Source organism: Ambystoma mexicanum, chromosome 9 (genome assembly GCF_040938575.1).
Source record: "Ambystoma mexicanum isolate Mex_15411 chromosome 9, UKY_AmexF1_1, whole genome shotgun sequence".
Taxonomy (NCBI): Eukaryota; Metazoa; Chordata; class Amphibia; order Caudata; family Ambystomatidae; genus Ambystoma; species Ambystoma mexicanum.
The window spans coordinates 1,420,044,155-1,420,066,341 of NC_090931.1; the positions used below are offsets into that span (position 1 = coordinate 1,420,044,155).

Here is a 22,187-nt window from a genome sequence, read left to right on the forward strand (position 1 = left end):
GCCTTCCTTTCTCCAGATACATTGCCTGCTTTAGAAGCGTCTCCTGCCTTGCTCAGGATACTGTGTCTGCTGGAGAAGTGCTGCCTGTCTTGCACGGCATACAGTGTCTGCTGGAGAAGTGTAGCCTGCCTTGCTCAGGATACTGTGTCTACAGAGGAAGAGTAGCCTGCCTTGCTCAGGATACAGTGTCTACAGAGGAAGTGTAGCCTGCCTTGCTCAGGATACTGTGTCTACAGAGGAAGAGTAGCCTGCCTTGCTCAGGATACTGTGTCTACAGAGGAAGTGTAGCCTGCCTTGCTCAGGATACTGTGTCTACAGAGGAAGAGTAGCCTGCCTTGCTCAGGATACAGTGTCTGATGGAGAAGTGTAGCGTGCCTTGTCAGGATACTGTGTCTGTAGGACAATGGTAGTCTGCCTTGCTTAGCGTACAGTATCTGCTGAAGATGTTTACCCTGCCTTGTTCAGGATACTGTTACTGCAGAAGAAGTGTGCCTGACCTGCTCAGGATACAGTATCTTCTGGAAAAGTGAAGCCTGCCTTGCTCCGGATATGGTTTCTTCTGGAGAAAAGAGGCTTGGCTTGCTCTGGATGACAGTGCCTGCTGGAGAAGTGTAGCCTGTCTTGCTCAGGATACTGTGTCGGCTGGAAAAGTGAAGCCTGCCTTGCTCAGGATACAGTGTCTGCTGGAGAAGTGTAGCCTGACTTGCTCAGGATACTGTGTCGGCTGGAAAAGTGAAGCCTGCCTTGCTCAGGATACATTGTCTGCTGGGAAAATGTAGCCTGCCTTGCTAGGGATACATTGCCTGCTGTAGAGGTGTAGCCTGCCTTGCTTGGGATCCATTGTCTGCCGAAGAAGTGTAGCCTGATTTGCCCGGGATGCCAGTGATTGCTGGGGAAGAGTACCCTACTTTGTTCTGAAGTGCTTGCTAGAGGAGAGCACCCTGCCTTCCTAGGGATGCCAGGAGAAAGAAGGGTTGCCTGCCTTGCTCTGTATGCCAGCGCCTTCTGGAGAAGGGTTGCCTGCCTAGTTCTAGAGGACAATGTATGAATGGAAACATGCCCGTAACTTGATGTGGACGCCAATCTCTAACTTACAAGGAAGGGCATACTTTGCTGGAGAAGAGACACATGCTTTGTTTAGAAGGACATGAACCTGGTTGTGAAAGCCAGAGGTGGTATGGGAAAGGGCAGCTTCCTCGTAAACGTAGACAACCCCTATTTCTGCGGACATTACACGTCAGAGAATGGACACATACTGTGCTATGGAGGACCATGATTATCTAAAGAGGCTAAGCAGGCTCTTGTAACATGCTGTGGAGTTCTTGATTCCAAGAAGGCATTGTGTCGTTTCCTGTTTTGCTTGGAGAACAATGCCTCTGTGAGAGTGGGGAGCTACCTTGTTGCCGAAAACCATTTTTGGCTGAGCGATGAGGCACCTTGCAAGGGAGGAGAAAGAGTGTGGAATTCTTACCACTACCATCCGGTCTAGAGCCGTGGCCATCAGAAAAGAAATGCCTACTTTAGAAGTCAACCTCTGTCGGAGAAGGGTCTTGTAAACCAGGGGTGGGTTCCCAACAGGTATATTCAAATTCCTAACAAGAGAAAATGCTACGAAACAAAGCAACTACTAAGGCTAAGATGTAAAAATACAACATCCTAAACCTATGTGTGAAAGACAAGAAAAACCTGTATTCTAGTTAAATCTTTGAGGACACTTCTACAGATATGCACATTTTCATAGGGTGAAGTAGCTGAAATAAAAAACAGTCTACGCTATTGCAGTTTTTTCTATCAAAGTTTGATGTTCATACTTAACCAAGACATCTTTTCACATCAAGCAAGTGTGCAACATCAAACGTAATACATATATCAATACATACAAACTGTTGTGGTGCTAAGAACAGAACACAAACATCATTTTTACTATACAAAAATGTAGACAAATCAAACAAAAGTATGCTGTTATGTTGCAAAAATCCATAACATAGGGTACATAACATATAACTCTATGGATGTAGTTGAAATTGTACAAAGAGTGGGACTATGGACCACTGTTTGCCAACTCAGCATTGACATAAATCTGTCTGTGGGAGAAGGGTCTTGTGACTGTGAAGCGGTGTGATTACCCATGCCGCCTTAAGGCACATAACATACCTTATTGTGGAGGACAACCACGTTGTGTGGGTCGGCGTTGAGCCAGGTGTCCATAGCTTTGCATATGCTGCAGACCTTCTCCAGGGCCGGAGCGTGGAAGTCGGGCCATCCGAAATCCAGGACCTGGATCATCAGCAGAACGGTTAGTGACAGTGAGGTGCGACTACATGCCTCTAGAGAAGACAACCTGAGGCTGTGAGCAACACAAATTCAGAGAGAGCGCAAATCTCCATAAACTTAAGAGTCTTGGCATGTTTCCTGAGTCTGTACTTTTCGGTACATTTTACAAGAAGTTTGCAGAAAAAATCAGTTTATTTACTGAACATAAACCCCTGTTTTTGAGCTGAAAAATTAATGTTTAGGAAAGAATGAAAAGGGCAAGATGATATTTAAGGATAACCAGGTGTGGACTGGGAACGAGGCCCTGGACATAATTGTCAAAGTGGCCCCATATTACACAGTTCCAGCAAGACCAACCCTTTTCCTATGGGAACATTTGAAAATAAAATAGGTTACCAAAGAAAATAAGCCCAGGGTGCACAGGCCTACTGGGAAATGTCCAGTTCCCTATAGGCCAGTCCACCCCTGAGGATACATGTAATTCATCTACAAAGAATGGCTGGTTTATAATTTGGGGGAAACGTTTTCATTCGAAATGAAATTGTGTCAACAGGGCAACATTAGTGCATTTTCAATAAAAGGCAGGTTTATGTTTTGGGGCAAAAACTGAAAAGCAAGTATTTGGGGTAACAAGAAAAAGAATGCAAGTTGACATGTTATTGGCAATTCGTGCAGTTCTGGGGGCATTCGTTAATGTTATATCGACCTTGTATGGTGCAGTGGGTTATTTCGTGATGCTCTGGCCCTATTTGCACATGGAAGCATTTCATCATCTGCATTGATAACCTCGCATGACATGATTATCAATAGATGTTACCTAAGGCGTATATGCCTGCTGTGGAACCTGTACATTCCTACTTGGGCAATGGCTCTGCTGTCTAGGACTCTCCCCAGGTACATATCACTGCAGTCTAAGACCTATAGTACAGGTAACGTTCTAAATATATATTTTTAACGCTACCATACTACCTCCTCCAATGGCTTTCTCGATCATAACATGTCTGAGAGTGTTCTTGAAAGTAGGTCTTGGCAAACCAGTTCAGGAATATCTCAAAGTATCCACATTTCTTTTTGTTCCATTCCAAGAAAAGTTTCAGACAGTTACACAAGTTTGATGCCCGCCCAGGGATGAACAATTAGGCCCTTGTGAGAGAGAGCAGGCTGTGGACATACTCACAGGGCCCTACAACATACCTCTTACCCTAATCGGAGCTGGTAAGGCCCCACAGTGCAAGGGACAACATACTGCCTTATATGTCGAGAGAGGGGTCATTATCATAGGATAACGGTGCACCACCAAGTTATGGCCCAAGACAAAGCTGAGGGACACAAGTTGGGAAACGGTCACAAATGATAATGAACCCTGCGGGGGTCTATACGGCTAATAGCACTTAGTGGTAGAACTAATACTTGTTTTGGAGTGTTGGTGATGAGATCAAAATGTTACTTTAACACTGGGTAGAGTAAGCAGGCAACTGAGTTAGTAATTAATTTAAATGCAGTCTTATGTTGTAGTAGTGAAACAAAATGGTAGTCCTCATAAATTGAAGATATTAATTGCAAAATTGGTTGAACATGATGTAACATGCACATGTATTTGGTGTCATGTAAAAGTAAACCGTTTTTCTACAAGAAATCAATATTTTCCCATATTATAGCTTTATCTTGCATGTGTTAAATAGGTTTGAGTCTATTTGACCTAAAACATTTGACCTAATCACATTTGGTGGAATTTATTTGATTTTTATTTTTGCTCTAAAATGCCGGGGGAGTCCCCCCGCAGCTCCCCCTCACTTCCCCTCAACCTAATCTATACCCTTACCCACCCGCATATATATATATATATATATATTTAATTACATTTGACCGAATAAAAGGTCAACAAAATTCGATCAAATGTTTTAGGTCAAATGTGTTTTGGGTTTTAGGGCAATTATGCTAATGCCGTTAAATAGGGTGTTGCAGACACAAGAATTACATTCTCTGAGAGAGGAAGTGTCTTCCAAAAATAAACCATGCCTGGGAACATTATTCTTTTCCCTATCTCCTTTCGAAGACAGAATGTTCAGAACGCAGTCATTACCATATGTTTTTGACTGCACTCTAAACATTCTGATTGGCTGAGAGGAGGTCAATAACGCCCTCCATTTGCCAAGGCACATTTATGTTTTATTTCCAGCACTTCTGCGCCTGAAATAGATATTTTCTTAGTGTTCTGTTGTGTCGTTGCCATTGGGAGCAGGGGCACAGCAGTGCTTTGGAGGTGGATGGGGGCGGGGGGCTTATTCATCCCCTCAACAATGACCCACACATTCACGGCTCACACCTCTTTTGAATCAGTGGGCAACAGAAATGTGCAAGGTACTTTTTAAGGGGTTCACGTGGCCTTACTTGTAAGTGACAGGATGGGAAAGTGAACGGACATGTGATGTGCAAGTGGGGAGCTTTTACAAAGCTTGGGAAATGAATATGTCAAGTTGTCTACCCATGATTTTAAATTTGACAAGCAGGGCTCCTTACCTTGGAGTGGAGTTTGCTGATGTCATGTCTTCGTTCAGAGAGGTTGAACAGCTGGAAAACAAACAGAAATCCATGAGAACCTGAATTGCTTGTACAGGGGCAGCAGGGTCGGACTGGGACATACAATTGTCTCGGGCACCAATGGAAAAGTGGCCCACAGTTGCAAATGGCAATTCATTCCTTTTGTGACATTGTTTTAATAGTGACCAAGGGGGAATTTTTTTTTATCAAGTGTGATGCAAATTGTGCATTTTAAACACTATTTATTCAGCAACACTGGTCAAAACAACTAGCCGCAGAGTGAAGTTACTCATCAAACTGGCCCAAATTGGCCAGAAAAGTGGCCCGCTTTGACCAACAAAACTGGCCCACACAAGCATTTCGTGTTTTTGGTTCGGCCATGGGCCTGATGCCCTATAGGCCAGTCCGAGCCTGAGTGACAGGGACTCATGGCCGGGATGACACTTCTGATAGGAGGAGCATGGCCCTCATGTTTGCATTATGTATGTTATTATAAGTTAACCACATTTTGTGGCATGAGCACGCCACTTATATGTATACTGTTGTTTGTCAAAGTAAATCACATTGTGGTAACTAACATCTCCAAAATTACCTTATGGTGCTAAAGTAAAAAAGAGTATACGTTTACAGTTAGGGGTGTGTGGGCTTTAGAAAGGGTAGTGGTGTGGATGGGTAGAGTTTTATGGGGGGGAACCCTCATTCAAAAAAGCCATGTGGTTATTTCAGCAAAGTAAACTAACACAAGGTTATTTCGGGGATGGAACAACATAGAACCCACTCATTGGTCAAGCCAGTATAGCCGTGTGGCGAAAGCTCAGGGGAAACATGAATTCCTGGTGCTATCCAAGGTGGCCAAAAGCCTCAGTGGGCACAGGTCTTGCCCAATGAAGCCTCTATGGTGTAATCACCTGAACAGCCAAGGGTCAAGCCTTGAGATGTGGAGTCCAGGCCTGACTACCCCCTGCAATAAGAGTGTCAATGGTTGTTGGTTTGCATGCACGGATGGTGACAGATTTAATTGTCGCCCATAAGCTTGTATACTGAGGGACAGTCGATTACGGGGTATTCGACCGTCAGCGCCCCACGCTCTGCTTGTGTCTAGCCCACTCGCGTACAGACTCCGCAGGTGCATGCATCTTTAAGAAGAGAGGCAGGGAAGAGAAACAGCCTTTATGCACACACTATGGGGAAAGAGGAAAGAAGACCCCTTCGCACACCGTGGTCGCTAACATAATGGTGCTGCCTGGGTATACGATGGCAGTGCCTGGCATATGCCTATCCAACACCTATAGACGATTCAAAACTGGTAGCCACATATTAGAAATCAGTGCAAGGAGCAGAGATGCTGTGATAATGACACTAGTTCTAAACCAAGTGGCTGAAGGCACACCTGATTAACATCTTGTTTGAATACACCAGCGGGGTGTGCTTTAGGCGGAAAGGGGCAGGTCGTTGTCCGAATGGCCCTAGGGAATAGCATGGCCATGGGTGGTCTATCAGAGGGTAAATAGACAAACACCACCCACATACGGTGTCTCCCTCCTCGCATGCCATCACTCTCCAGTATGGCAGAGCAATCCTCCGTGACGGGAGGATAGCCTTGTGGCAACGCGCGGGTCTTGGAAGCAAGACCATGCTGAGCAAACACAGGTTCGAATCTTGGATCCACGCTTGAAAAAAAAAAAATACCTAGCGCGTTGTAAATAACCTGCCCTTCCACAATGAAACTAGCGCCTAGATACCTACGGGTTATGTGCACTGCAAATAAATGCAAAAAACAAACAAATAATTGTAGGCCACGACTACAGAAGCACCTACAGCCACCGCTAAAAAATAAGAGTTTCACTTCCTGAAGTATAAGTTTGATTCAGATGTAATAGCTAAACCAACATGTTTTTAACCCTTTGAATGTCCCACCTCTGGCAGCTGCCAATGCAGATGTCAAAATAAAAGAATCTGAGCTGCCCAGGGCTTAGGAGTTGTGCATAGAATAGTCCTATACGTCTCAAATCAGCGAAAACATACAGACCTCGTTTAGGACATATATGCATCTAAGAGCTGTGCTTGCAACTCTTGTCCGTGGAAAGAAAGTCGTTTTACGCAAACAAAGAAACAGCACCTATGATATCTTAACCAAAATAATTTGGGGTAACCAGAACTGACCATCATGTCATGGTCCTGGTTGGAGGGGCATGGAGTCTTGAATCAAGAGTTGCAAGCAGTCGCTCACTCCTGTGCAAGACTTAACATGGGGCATAGATTCTTTAGACTGGACCAGAATCCCGAGAATCCTCCTTACCAGGTAGTTGTCTCCATGCTTGGAGTTCAGCATCTGAGCCACCTCCTTCAGGTTACTGCTGAAGGCTTCTTCGTCCGTCCCGCTACAGAACATGACCGAGATGATGCGCTCGGTGACGTAGATCAGGTCTAGCTCGCAGTTGTCCTCCATGATGGAATGGACGAGGCTCACGGCCCTGGCCAGGAAAAGAAAGAACGCTTATCATTCAACATGGCTATCACACCCTTTTTCCAATCAATCGGCTCCGTCCCACACTGGCTATGAGACAGCCAAGGAAAAATGGCGGCTCGTTGGCATCTACAGAGTTGGGTATTGACTTCCATTAAAGACTATTGGATTGAGAACTATGGTGCGGGTGCTGCTACGCCAAGACATATCCACTTGGCTCGAACATTCCTGACAATTGTTGTAGCATATAGAAAACATTCATGTGCTCAGAACAGAATGGTTTTCCTGGTCATATCTTACTGCACAAGAACGGAGAAACATCCATGTATTTTCATGATGGAACCTGATGGCCAGCCAAAAACACATCATTCGATTAGTAGCTTAAGTCACCATCCCCATTAATGGCCATGATAGTGCCGAGAGGCTGGCCATTAGCCTGAAACATCCAGGGTGGGGCTTGCAGTCAATTAATAATGAAACTATATGACAGTGGAATAATGAGAATAATGATGGCACATAAAAGCATGAAAGCACAATAGGTCAAATGTCATGCTTAAGAGTGTTAAGCAGGTGTTTCATTGACAATGTAACACAGCAGTGGATGTTTTTAATTAAGTATAGACAGGGAATCTGGAATCCACCAGACTCTTCAAAATAGCGAAGGCATTTTTTCTGTCCTCAACAAGCCCTCATGTTTCACTCTCCCCACCCCCGCCCTTATTGTTGCACCCCCCATCTTGTTATTTAGTGTACTCTTTCCCGCACTTTCTCTTTCCTCCTCTTCATCAGTCGCGCCCAAACACGTTCTCACACTCTCAGCTTCCGTCTGTGGACCGTTCTCTTTGCCACCTGTCTCACTTTCGCTCACTCCTTTCAGTGTCACACTCTATTTCGTAGGCAGACCCTCTCTCCTGCTCGCTCTGTCTCTCTGCTTCTGCTTCCATGGCTATGTTTTTCTCATCTCTGCACTCTCTGGCTCTGATTTACACAGGGCTTCTGAATGGGATATTTCCATTCGAAAACGCATTACAGTTTCACCTCACTCTTCCCCATCGCTTCTATTCAAAAGTACTATCATTTAGTTTACTGCATTGCTATCTCTATTTCGCACTCTGCACTCTCTCCTTCCTGTGTTTCTCTCGGGTCACTCTCTGCTTCCTTGTACTCCCTCTCGCTCTCTCTTTTGTTCCCCATTATTGTCTCTCTCTGTTTCTCTATATATCTTTTTCTCACTGCTGTCTCTCCCTCTCCTCTCTCGGTGTCGCTCTCTGTCTGTTTCTCTCCGTCTCATTTTCATTGCTCTCCATTTCTCTTTCATCTCTGTCTGTTTCTCTTTCTCTATCTCTCTGCTTTCTAGCGCTCCTCTCTCTCAGGTTCCCTCCCTCTGCCTGTTTCTCTCTCTCGGTTTATTCTCTCTGATCACTCTGTTTCTCTCTCCTTCCCTCTGTTGTGTCTGTCTGTTTCTCTTTCTCGCTCTCTCTCTGTCTCTCTCCCTCAATCGCTCTGCTTTTTATCTCCCCTCTCTCTCAGGTTCCCTCCATCTGTCTGTTTCTCTCTGTGTTTAAGCTCTCTGATCACTCTGTTTCTTTCCTCTCTGTTGTCTCTCCCTCGCCTCTCGCGCTGTATCTCTCTGTCTGTTTCTCTCTCTCTCTTTGATCCCTCCCCATTTCTCGCTCATATCTGTCGGTTTCTCTCTCTCTTTCTCGTTTACCTCTCTCTGTCAGTTTCTGGATCTCTGTTTTACTCTCTCTGGCCTCTCTGTGTATCTCTCCCTTCCCTCCTTCTCTCTCTCTAAGTATGACGGATTTGTAAACTGCCTTTAAAGGACCAGCAGAGGCATCTAGATTACATTACTGGCAAGCATTTCCGGGACAACAATTATATCTCTATTTGTTTTTGCAGTAAATATTTTGGGATTCATAAAAATTCTGCATTCTCAATGACATTTTAAGTGTAGATTGAACATAATTGCCCATTATATCAATTGCAATCATCATATCGTAACCCGATTATCTGGCAATGCCATTAAATGCCCATTGCAAGCCCCACTGTCCCCGTGCTGGCCTGCCCCCTGGGACTGCGGTTTATCAGTTCTCATGAAACTCCATCCTCAGCGGGCCACTTTGGATCCCTTTCGGGGTTAGCTGCTTCTCTGGAAAATGTCCACATTCATACGCCATGATGCATGTCACGTTTCTCCCTGGGAGCGGGACCCCAGCACCAGTGTCATGTCAGACTCTTTAGACTGGGGTTGCCCAAGTGGGGCACTGGCTTATGTAGGGTTGGCATGACGTACGAGCACACATGCATATAAGGATCATAGTTTAGGATATTGGGGTGGCACCTGGAGTGGCCAATCAGATTCCAGGGCCACACCATGGACACACCTATGCCCAGCACCCACATACAGCGTTACCAAAGCAGAATTACTTTTTTATCTTGCACCTGCAAAATCCATGAAAATAAATTGGGCAATAATGGCCTCTGTGGTGGTTGCCCCTTTAAGGGCATACACACGCAGCGGAGTGACACAACTGCGCCGCGCGTGTTTTAAATAAAGAGGACGTTCCACGGCCGCTGCAGAGCGACCCTGGAGCCCGGATCAAGAACACGCTTCTCGTGTGTGCTCTGTGAAGTGGGGGGCTCACAGTGGTCACGGAGGAACCCATGAACATGCAACAGCCACTGCCATGGATATTGATATTGATATTTTATTTGTATTGCGCTCAAACACAGGTGTTTCAGAGCGCGACAAGGTAAGGAAGGGGAAAAGGGGAGAACAAAACAATGATCTTACTAGGCCAAGTGACATTCAGAACGTGCAAGTGCATGGGGGAGGGGGGAGGGAAGAAAGTGAGAGGAATGGGGAGAAATGGAAAGTGCAGAGCAAAAGGAGAACATAATAAATAATAATAAATAATAAAAGCAACAAAAATGGTAGTGCAGCCAGCAACTGCTGAGTTTAAGGCAGCAGACAGGGTAGGTCAAATAAGTGCAGGAAGAAAAATAAGGGGGGGGGGGCTGTAGGGGTACAGCTACAGACCCCAGTGAAAGGGGTGGCCCGGAGGCAGTGCAGGGGGGGAGGGGTATCAGGGTGAGCAGGAACCTAGGCCTGGAGGACAGAGGGTGGCCAGGTGCACTGTACCAAGTGAGAACAGATCAGCAGGGGAGAGGGGGGACGAAGGCAGAGGCAAAGAGGAAGGTCTTCAGCTGCTTCCGGCACCGCAGATGGTTCACCTCAACTTTTAGGGTGGCAGGGAGGCTGTTCCAGAGGGAGGCCCCAGCCGAAGACAGAGATCTACCCCAGCCTGTTTCTTTGAAAAACGACTGACCCTGAGGGAGTTCGATGTAGATGAGCGAAGAGCTCGAGAGGGGAGGCATTTGCGGAGGGTTAGCTGAAGATATTTTGGACCCAGGCCCCAGAAAGCCTTGTGGATAATGCAGAGGGTTTTGAATTTAATCCTTGCATCCACTGGGAGCCAATGGAGAGATTTCAGAGCTCGAGAGATACGATCCCAGGACTTGAGGCCAAGGAAAAGTCTTGCAGTCCTGTTCTGGATTAGTTGCAGAGGGTGGAGAGTAGAGGCAGGTAGATTTATAAAGAGGCTGTTACAATAGTCCAACCTAGAGAGAACTAGAGCTTGGGAGACAGTGAGCTTCTGGAGGAAGGAGAGGAAGGGCAGAGTACCTCTGAGGAGGTGCAATAGAAAGTTTGACTTTTTAGAGACATCAGAGATGTGGGCGGAGAAGGAGAGTGTAGAATCAAGGATGACCCCGAGGTTCTTAGTTTTGCTGGTGGGGGTAGGAGGAGGGCCAAGGGAGGCCGGCCAGAGAGTGAGGGGAAAGGATGGAGAAGGTGTGCCGATGAGGAGGATCTCAATCTTGCTGGCATTCAGACAAAGATCATTGGTGGAACACCAATCCTGAATGGCAGTAAGGCAATCGAGATGAGAGAGGGAGAGGAGGTGGCCGAGGGCAGCCTGCAGATGAGTTGAGTGTCATCAGCGTAGCACTGGAAATTTGAGCAAAAAATGGCAATGCGGTGGGCAAGAGCTGCCAGGTATTGGTTGAAAAGCCAGGGCGAGAGGTTAGACCCCCGAGGAGCCCCACATGTAGAGAGGGAGTGAAACGATAGGAAGGACCCCAATATGACCTGGGAGGGTCAATCAGAGAGGAAAGAGGTCAGCCAGGCCAGAGCCTGATCGGTGATACCCAGGTTATCACGGAGACGGTTGAGCAGAAAGATATGGTTGACCGTGTCAAAGGCAGAAGAGAGGTCGAATAGAATGAATACAGAGGGAATGTTAGAATCAAGGTTAGAGAGCAGGTCTTCACGGATGTTCAGGAGAGCAGTTTCCGTGCTTCTGGAAGCTCTGAAGCCAAACTGGTGGTCATGGAGACAGCCAACAGAGTCACAATGCAGGTTAAGCTGGGAGATGGCCACCTTTTCCAGGGGTTTGCCCAGAAAGGGAGTAATGGAGATTGGGCGATAGTTGGCTGGTCAGGAAGGATCAGTTGTGGGTTTCTTGAGAAGAGTATGCACAAGGGAGTGCTTCAGAGGGGAGTGGAAGGATCCTGAGGCAAAGGAGTGGTTGCAGAAATCGGCAAAGGCCAGAGCGAGGGAGTCAATGTGGTCCTTGATGGTTTTAGAGGAACAGTGATGAACCTGCTTTGACAAGGCTTTCATAGATCGGACTTGTCTAGCGACCTCATCAGGAGAGAAAAGAGGAAAGGATGAGAAGGGGGAGACGATCACCGCTGAGTGTGTGTGTGAATGCACAATGGGGACCACTGGAGTCACTGCATGCATGAATTGTGGGGCTTTGTGATCGCAGACATGAGCCAATTTACTGATTTATCCCAGCCTTGTGTGGACACAGTATGGAATAGGCCATTAGGACACAAGCGTTACCAGTCTGGCACCTCCATGTGCACTGAATATTGCAATCAGAGGGTGCAGAATAAGGGAAGAAAACGTTGAATGTGGGATTTAATCTCTTGCTGATGTGCACCATCTTCTCTTTTTGGTTGGCTTATGTGTGCATCTCACTGTTCAGACCTATGGCACTGAGGAGTAGGGCTCCATATAACATGTTTATAGAATACAAATGTAACTCTAATTGCCATTAGCATATTTCTTTGGGGGGGTGAGTAAAATATACGTTAACTTTAAAATAGATTTCTTTTTGTAATCCATACTTCTTTGCATTTAGCAATTCATGCACATTAAAATATGCATTTTTATCTCAAAGGTTATTTTCAGATCAGGCAGCAATGATAGTAGAAGAACTACTTCCTGTGGAACACCTCTGCTGGTGCCACCTATTGAAAAATAACTATGAATCAGTTTGGTGTAGGTTTCTGCAGCCTTTGGTTCTCCAGATGTTTGGACTACAACTCCAATTATACCTAGCCAGCATAGTCAATGGCAATGGATCATAGGAGTAGTAGTCGAAAACATCTGGAGAGGCAAAGGTTGCAGAATCCTGAGCAGATGGAAGGATCTTGCATGTCCTTTCTTAGCTTGTTTCTGTAGATTTCTTTTCTGTTTAGGTGGGGGATTTGTCTGTTTTTAGGGAGTAGAAGTGGCGGCAACAGGTTTATTTGTAGGGATGCTGATGCACATGTTACTCTAATGTGTGATATTGCTTACTGTTCTGAGTTCCTGTAGTTTGTCATTGTCCCTCACTCTTTTCCCTTCATCACTTCAGCACTTCTCCCATTCCTGCTTTTCGATTTAAAAGAGCAAACATGCAGCTCTAAATGAGTAACATCAAAATAGCTCAAACGGTTTAATGAAATATATTGAAAGAAACTGTCATTGTGTGCTTTAAAATATGCAATAACTTGCAGATCATTTCTCACATGAGCTCAACTCCAGCGGTGCACACATGAAACATTCCAACCTAAAAATGTCCTTGTCAATTATAGACTGCAATCTGTCACAGAAAACGTCTCTTCGAGCAAGAAGTTTGAAAAGCTTTTCACGGCTTTAGCTGCAGTGACAGCCGATATTCTCTCTGCTTGCTGCCTCTCTAATTATGATGCAATTGTCTTATTACAATTAAGTTGTGATGTCACAACTGGGCTCTCATAAGAAGATTGTTCTCAGGCTTGTATACAGCTATTGCAGGCTTCCATGTATTGTTACTTAGATACTCCCATGTCTCTCGCCATGCTTTGGGCCTCATCCCTCTTGATGAAGACTTTATTAAGAATGCTTTAATCCCGGTCAGCTTTCCCTATCCATTTCAAAGTCATCATTAGTCACCTGAAATAAGAGAATGGCCTTCTAACCAACTGTAATAACTTGTTATAGCCGGGTTGTGAATTGTGAAGTTGTGACGTCACAATGCCTGCTGCTTGAGCCAGCACTGAGCAGATTCCTTTCTTCTAACATAGCTTCCTGTGACATTTTAATTCATAAGGAACAGATGATGGTAGGTTGTTTATTTTGTGCTTTCTTGGAGTTCAACACAGGACAGCAAGAATGTTTCTGCGCGTTATCACTGTTATAAAATTAATCTTATTAAATTGCCTAAATTATGTTCTTCAGATGATGGAAGAGATTTTCAAAAAATTGCACTAACACAAGGTTGTTAGTGAAATATTTATGAAAATTATTTATCAGTCAAATGATAATACCACAATGAGTTTGTGTGATATCACAGTATGTTGACTACTTCAACCAATGAATACAACACAATATAAACAGGACAATTGCACTACATATCCCAATATAGCCTTCACGCCCTGTCTGGGGGTGGACATGGACGTTAATGGCCTGCTAGCCCGAGCTTTGTTAGGCCCGAGCGAAGCAAGGGCCTCAGCTCGGGATGTGGCCTGTTAAAGTCCATGTCTGCCCCTCAGCCGTGGCGTGACAGCTTATTGCACCCCAGGATTTACCGGGGTGAGGATAGTTTTTTTTCCCCCTTATCTTTAGAGGAGCAGGTAGGCACTATCATGCCAGTTCCCACCCCCTCACCGCCCTCATATTGGAACAGTCAGAGAAAAGCCATAGATGGGAACCCCTGCGTCGTTCCTATACTGCATCGAGTGTCGGGAGACGTTATGCACTCGGACAGCCGTACAGGATGTACCCTCACACTGAAAGTGTGGAAGGAGTTGCATGGAAAAATGCATGAATGAATATTATGGACGGACCGTAAAGTGAAATCTAATGAAGACAAATTGAGGTCAAGAAGAAGATATATGAACCTTTGCTGAAACGATGTGAGAATACTAAGTAACAATGTAACTGAATCACTAAGACTAACATGGTCTGGCTCCAAGCTATGTGAGGAATATGTTGAATTTATACCATCCCACTCAGGCCCTACGGTCGGAAGATAAATCTGTACGTATTATCCCCAGGACAAAATGTGTTTCTAGGGCAGATTGTTGATTCTCAGTCTTTGGTCCCCGATTGTTGAACCGTCTTTCCTTGAAGCTAAGATAAATGGATTCTCTTTTAACATTCCAAGCAGGCTGAAAAACTCATCTTTTCAAATAACGTATTCTTTTGTTGTGACCTCAGTATTACTACTGTCATGTGATTGATCTTCACATTCTATTTGATGACACAGTCCATCTGCACCAGGATTCGATTTGGTTCATTGTGTGCGTGTTTATACGTGCTTCAATCAATCAATATATCAATGTACCTAAAGTTAAAGTAATCATGTATCTAAAGAAGATGAAGTAACTTACTGACCAATAACTGTAAATACGCAGTAACACACGGTAGAAAGAAAACATATAGAAGCTTGCTATAGAGGAATACATGACATAGGAAGGACAGCCGCATTAGGAAAATGGACGATGGCTCACATTGCACATAACCATCCTTCCTGAGAGACAGGCAGTAGGAACAGGATACACAGGAAAACAGCATTGTGTGCAGAGCCGACAATGGGTCGAGGTTGGGCCCCGAGATAACAATGCTATTTTCAAAGGGTAAGCACATAGCACAAAGGGAGTACATGGATACGCTCTGAATGTGGGACATTCGTCATAGATGGAAGAAGATGGAAACATGTGGGAGCCAAACTGTTGGTAAATTAGAAGTGTACAAAGTTCATATGAGAGAGAGTGAGCAAGTCTCTAGAGGCCAAGAGGAGCAACAACACCCTGCATAATTAAACAAATACCAGTAAATGAAAGGTTATAATGCGACTTAGAAGTCGATAACAATGGCTATTCATTGGAGCCTTAATCTGAGATAGTGGTGTGCTCACAATCCCTTGAATGTTCCAGGACAGTGAGCAGGCACAAGGTCAACTACAAACGGAATACTTTGGCTGATAGTCTACTGTTGAGAGATGATGGACTAATTGGGAAAATGGGGAGAAGTCTGATGGGATTTAAACATCTAGGTTTTGTTTCCCCTACGTGGTGCAACAGGGCCAAAAGACCAAGGTTGGGATAGTATGCCAGCCGATCAGTGGGGTTGGGGGACAGCCTAACATACAATGTTGCAGAAACCATTCCACTGTTGTTATGTCCACTATAATCAGTACTATACGTATTTAGAGATATTTCAAGGTGTGCCCTACAGACAAGGGGTAGCCAATGATGCACTAATCCTTATATGTTCTATAAGTAGATATGTTCCCCTTAACTAATCCCATCCCCTGATATGTTTTCTATTTGCCACATAGAATGACGCCATAGATGAGACATATTGGGGTATAAGACGTCCATGCAATCAAGTTTGTGAGAGTGCATGTATCAGTCTGATGTCTGCCAGCTACCCGGCTTTATGGAATTGATAATCAAGTAGTACATTGCCATATTCTTTGGGTCTGTCCAATTATTTGGTTTAAGATCATTACTATAATTTCATCTAGCACAAAAAAAGGTTCACGGTGCTACAGCACACTTCTGACAGTAGATTAGCTCACTACAAGCCCATCTCCCGTTTGAGAAAAAAAAGTTACAAAAATGTCTGAATCCATTGAAATGGAAAAGGGCCTTTCAGATGACAGCAGCCATGGAAAACATGATCCAAAATGGCCGCTCTCATCCGAAATGGGTCACAGTCCCTTTTCTATTTCAATGGTGCCCAGACAAGAGGAGCTCAGGGACCGAAGCGCAAGGCTCCAGTACAGTAGGTATGTGGGGGCGGGGGGAACTCGGGTGATTTGCAGGGGTGGGGAGGCAACAGGAATAGTGAAATAATTAGCCCTGCCAACACGTGTTTCGACCCAACGGGTCTTTTCCAAGATATATGCTAGATTTTGTTTTTAAATATACATCATGTGAGTCTCATGAATGATTTAAAACATACAGAAAGTTGATTCATTGTACTCTACTTGATTGTCTTGGCTGATTAATGCACTTGAGAAAGGATGAATTTCTATTTTATACTGAAACACCAACTTGATTTTTCTTTCTGAGGAAAATCTCTGTCATGATCAATGTTTGTATATATGGATAGACCTTGGAGGTTGATGAAGGAGATTCAAATTAGTTCAAGTAATTAATATTGTTCCGCTATAAAAACTTGATTTCAAATTCTTTCACCGGGACCACTTCCTTATAGACTAAAGAAAACCATTGATAGTTGGCATTGTAATCACATTGTACTGAGATTTAGTTCAAGTGAATATTGGGATAACATTCACACCCAATTCATTCCGCTGTAAAGGAGTGGCATTCCACTGATTCTCTTTAGCTTATACAATATGTCAATATATGCCTTGAAAAGACCTTTGTATTAATACATGTGTTGGCTGGGCTCATTATTTCACTGTGACATGGTTAGTCTTTCGGGATGAATTGTGCTTCAATGCAATTTGCAAACCTGTAATTCTTTTCGAAATACTGGCATAAGGTATTTTACCACCTTTTATAGGTGCACCTGCAGCAATTACATATCATAATGAATTACTTTAATTTAACACCAATATGGCCAGCTAAACCAGGTGCAGAATCATTCCAACTGTTGTTTCAATGAAACAATGTTCTCATCCCACTACATGCTACATATTGTTTGATTTTGTTTGGTTTTTACATACAGATTCTACATTGATTATAACTATCAAGAAGTGGAAGATGGCATGCAGCATGGTAAGCAAGATGACATGCATTAAGGGAGACACCAATGTGAAAAAAAAGGACATTTCACATCAATGTTCAGGTCAATGACCCAATGCTGCAACCACAAGGATGCCACACTACACTGCATTAATGATCCCTGTGCCTTTATAACAGACTAGGGTCTACTTTATCACCCACATCAGATCAGCCTCATCCCTTGCATGTGATCTCCAATGGGGATGATGCTGTTATGGAACTCGTTCATCTCATCAGACTATTTAAATATGATGTTACGCCCTGTCCACGTCAGCACAATATGTAACACTGATGTTATATGCCCCATCCTTGTCACAGCAACCTTTAGTAAGGGCGTGCCCTGTCCCAATCATATACATTTCAGGAGGCAACAGATTTCCAAAAGAAGCCCGGTACCACTGCTTGCATCCCTGTCACCAATGCGACTCCAAGACCTCTGGGCATGAAAAAGGCACTAGGAACAGCGTGCAACCTTTTCTCGTACCTGGAAGGTCGGCGATGTGACTGCACACTCCGGGGAGATTTTGTGGAACCCTGGGAAGAAGCAAAAAAAAAAAATAATTAAGACTTCATATGTCTTTGTCACTTTTCCCAGCGTAAACACATCTTGTCTTGCAAAACACAGCATCTAAATCAATTTGCAAAGAGCTGTCTATTTGAATTTCCCTTTTATCCGATGATTGCACAATGTGAAATTCACTGACGCGAGTCACTACTGTGGTATGCAAATCTTAGGAACAAAACCAAATGTAATCTCTGAACATTCAATGACAAATACAAAGTGACATGGACCCTCCTCACATGAAACAGGGCATCTGCAACACCAATCCCTACTCACACTCACCTTGATTTGATGATTTCACACAGCCAATAACATTGATTATTTGCAAAACATGAAATCTCAAAAAAGATAGCTAATAAAATGTTGTTTGGCAAAGTTGACAAATTACTTAGATTAAATTGAAGGGCCAAGTCAATAGAGAATTTGAAACATCAAGGAGAACTGACAATAACCACAACGTACTGGTTTTAGCACCGGTAAATGTGGCTAAAGACCTGACCGGGGTGCACATGTTAGCAGAAATGTCAACAAACTCAGGCCATCTACATCTCAGTGTCAGATCATCAAAAACAAATGTACTTTGTGAAGACCAAGAGCCCAGAATACAGTTATTGTTCCTTGGATTTAATTCAAAAGAAATACTGATATATATATGTGTAGAAATATGGGGACAAACAATGAGACACAAAGGAAACCCATTTACAGAATAAAACAGTGTTGACATGTCTTTAAAACAGCAGTGCAAAGAATAAGGTCACCAAACTGTGAGTAGATTTTGACCCCAAAATGTATATAGCAGGGCGATCAGTGAATTACTTCTTTGAACAGATTACCTGCACCAGTCAGCACATACATACATTCAACCTCACAATGTGAACATTTCTTTGATCCCCAAAAGGACAAATGAAGATTATTTGGACCTAAACAGTGAACAGAACATTTAACATTTCAATGTGATCCAACAGTGCCCAAATAAAACGGATCTCCTACTTATTCCCCCGATTGATCTGCTCTTACAGCGTGCGATTTTCTGTGACTCAAAAATGCGTATACTTCTCCAACCCAGCAGCATGTGTATTACTGAGACAATTAGTGGATAGACTACAGGGATCTTAAAGCTTGCAGGCTGGTGTAACCTGACAGCAAGCATGCAGTGTTCAAACACAAGCCCCAGAAAGATACATGGAGAAGCTAGATACATTGATAGAGGAATGCCTTTTCAATAGGCTTCTAGAGTGATGTCTGCAAAAAGTGATTAGTGGGCCAATATTGGTAAAAGATGCTTCCAGACAATGGTAAAGAATGTCATCATTCTTTGCCTCCGAATACAGGCACATCGTCTTGGATATTTGCCTGGGACTCACATCTAATTCAAGACGCTCTCTCCTTATCTTAGAGAGGACAAATATCAGCACATGGGAGTCAGGGATAACAATGATGTTGCATTTAATTCTAATAATCAGGGATAGATAAATTGAAAAACTGAGTTCAAGACACTTGAAGGTCTAGAAAGATGATCACTTGAGACTTTCATATCAGTTAACATAATCATGTTTCAGAAAATGGATATCTAAATTGCAACAGATTGTTAAAAGAGACCAAAAGGGCCTCTGATATGTAGTTTGTAAAGTTTGAAGGAACCTACTATCACCCTGAAGAAAAACACATTTGGGCACACATATTGAATAGATTGATGATCTATTTAATTTGCACATTGAGGATAATTATCCAACTCGTCATTCAAATGATTTTAGGATTCAAATACCTTTAAGCCATATCCAATTCCTTATCTAAGATACAACCACCCTACTCACAAAAATATGTTTGGAAAGAATGATGAACATTATCTTACCCCTCACTATCCGTGCAACGTTCCACTTCAACAAATCGGGACAACAACCAATTTAAGGAAACTAATCACTGCAGCAGTGTGGAGTTTCACTGTAAAAAATTGTGATCAAAAAAGAAAATACTCCAAATCATTATCAAAACACTTTGAGAACAATAGGAAGAAGATTCCCTCATCATTGAGATGCATTGGAACCCATACAACACACAACCTGATTCCTCACTGCAGCAAACTGAGGAAAAAATAAGGTTATGGTCCAATGCCTCAGGAAAAACATTCGAAAAAATGAAATATATGAAGCAGTTCCTCGCGGAAAAAAAACAAAAACATTTAGCACAATAGAGGGCGTGATACAGCTGCTCCCCTAAACACATTTGAAACATTAAACCATATGTTCAACCCCTCAAGAAACCACATTGGAAACAATAACATAGATGACCCAAATCCTCAAAGAAAGACACTGCAAACAATAAAGCACATGAACCAAAACCTCACAGAAAACCATTGGGGACAACAGCGGACATAAGAGAGCTCCTCAAAGAAAAACACTGGGAACAACAAAGAATATGATCCAACTCCTCAATAAACCACACTGGAAACAACAAAACACCTAACCCAACTCCTCAATAAACCACACTGGAAACAACAAGAATGTGATCTAACTCCTCAATAAACCACACTGGAAACAACAAAACACCTGACCCATCTCCTCACTGAAACACAATGGGAACATTAAATGACATGACCCAATTACTCGCATAATCGCAATGAGAAAAGTAAAGTATATCATGCAACTGTTCAATAAATGACATTGGAAACAAAAATGCACAAGACCTACATTTAACCATTGCATTCCAAAGCCATTCCAACTGGATTATGGATTTCCAGTTTCTGCAATCTGGCCCCTGATGGCTAAACTGGATTCAGCCATTGAATTCTAAAGCCATTCACACTGGATTATGGATTTCCAGTTCCTGCAATCTGGCCCCTGATGGCTAAACTGGAATTAGCCATTGGTTCCATAGCCATTCCCACTGGACTATGGATTTCCAGTTCCTGCAACCTGGCCCCTGATGGCTAACTGGATTTAGCCATTGCATTCTTTAGCCATTCCCACAGGACTATGGATTTCCAGTTCCTGCAACCTGGCCCCTGATGGCTAACTGGATTTAGCCAATGCATCCTATAGCCATTCCCACAGGACTATGGATTTCCAGTTCCTGCAACCTGGCCCCTGATGGCTAACTGGATTTAGCCATTGCATTCTTTAGCCATTCCCACAGGACTATGGATTTCCAGTTCCTGCAACCTGGCCCCTGATGGCTAACTGGATTTAGCCAATGCATCCTATAGCCATTCCCACAGGACTATGGATTTCCAGTTCCTGCAACCTGGCCCCTGATGGCTAACTGGATTTAGCCATTGCATTCTTTAGCCATTCCCACAGGACTATGGATTACCAGTTCCTGCAATCTGGCCCCTGATAGCTAACTGGATTTAGCCATTGCATTGTATAGCCATTCCCACAGGACTATGGATTTCCAGTTCCTGCAATCTGGCCCCTGATGGCTAACTGGATTTAGCCATTGCATTCTATAGCCATTCCCACAGGACTATGGATTTCCAGTTCCTGCAATCTGGCCCCTGATGGCTAACTGGATTTAGCCATTGCACTCTATAGCCATTCCCACAGGACTATAGATTTCCAGTTCCTGCAATCTGGCCCCTGATGGCTAACTGGATTTAGCCATTGCATTCTAAAGCCATTCACACTGGATTATGGATTTCCAGTTGCTGCAATCTGGCCCCTGATGGCTAACTGGATTTAGCCATTGCATTCTATAGCCATTCCCACAGGACTATGGATTTCCATTTGATCACAGGCACTAGTAATTTAAATGAATTCCCATCTACTGACATGTTTGGTGCAGAAGGTGAGGATGGTGGACACAGTACATTTTTCTGTATACACGTTTCTATTGGGCTAAAACCATTACGAAACTCCACACGGCATAGCAACATTGTTGGGGACAATGACTACATGAGTGTGACGTCTCATCTATCCTCTTGCCCTGCGAAAGAGGGGCTTAACTTGCACAATAGCAGCATTCATGTATTCATTGATTTTGTCGTGCGTTATAGCGCCTTTCACCATAATCATGGACCTAGCATGCTTTTGGTTGAACGTGCTTGAGGGACCGGAGTCCAAGCATAGTGAATAGCTCCCACCTGTTGGTGAGACAAGTCTATAATGCTCGTGATCCCACAGCATGCACAAGCATAAATATACACATTAGTGTTGCCTTCATAAACAGAGGCACAATAATGTGGTATCACTACATATTATCCCCACCAAAAATATCGCCGTGTGTATGGTCGTCTGGAACGGCCATAGGCAATATTTTATGGGGGGGTGT

The 22,187-nt window shown here is 43.8% G+C and overlaps 1 protein-coding gene across 4 annotated transcripts in view; it reads right to left on the reverse strand.

Moving 5' to 3' along the window:
- Nucleotides 1-22,187, reverse strand: part of TNS1 (tensin 1) — a 2,137,091-nt gene that overhangs the window by 472,443 nt on the left and 1,642,461 nt on the right. For all 4 annotated transcript variants that reach the window (XM_069616815.1, XM_069616816.1, XM_069616817.1 and 1 more), the window contains 4 exons: nucleotides 17,844-17,893; nucleotides 7,115-7,289; nucleotides 4,795-4,845; nucleotides 2,155-2,277 (listed from right to left, as the gene is read on the reverse strand). In XM_069616815.1, the coding sequence (XP_069472916.1) occupies nucleotides 2,155-2,277; nucleotides 4,795-4,845; nucleotides 7,115-7,289; nucleotides 17,844-17,893 (399 nt within the window). The remainder of the gene's footprint in view (nucleotides 1-2,154; nucleotides 2,278-4,794; nucleotides 4,846-7,114; nucleotides 7,290-17,843; nucleotides 17,894-22,187) is intronic.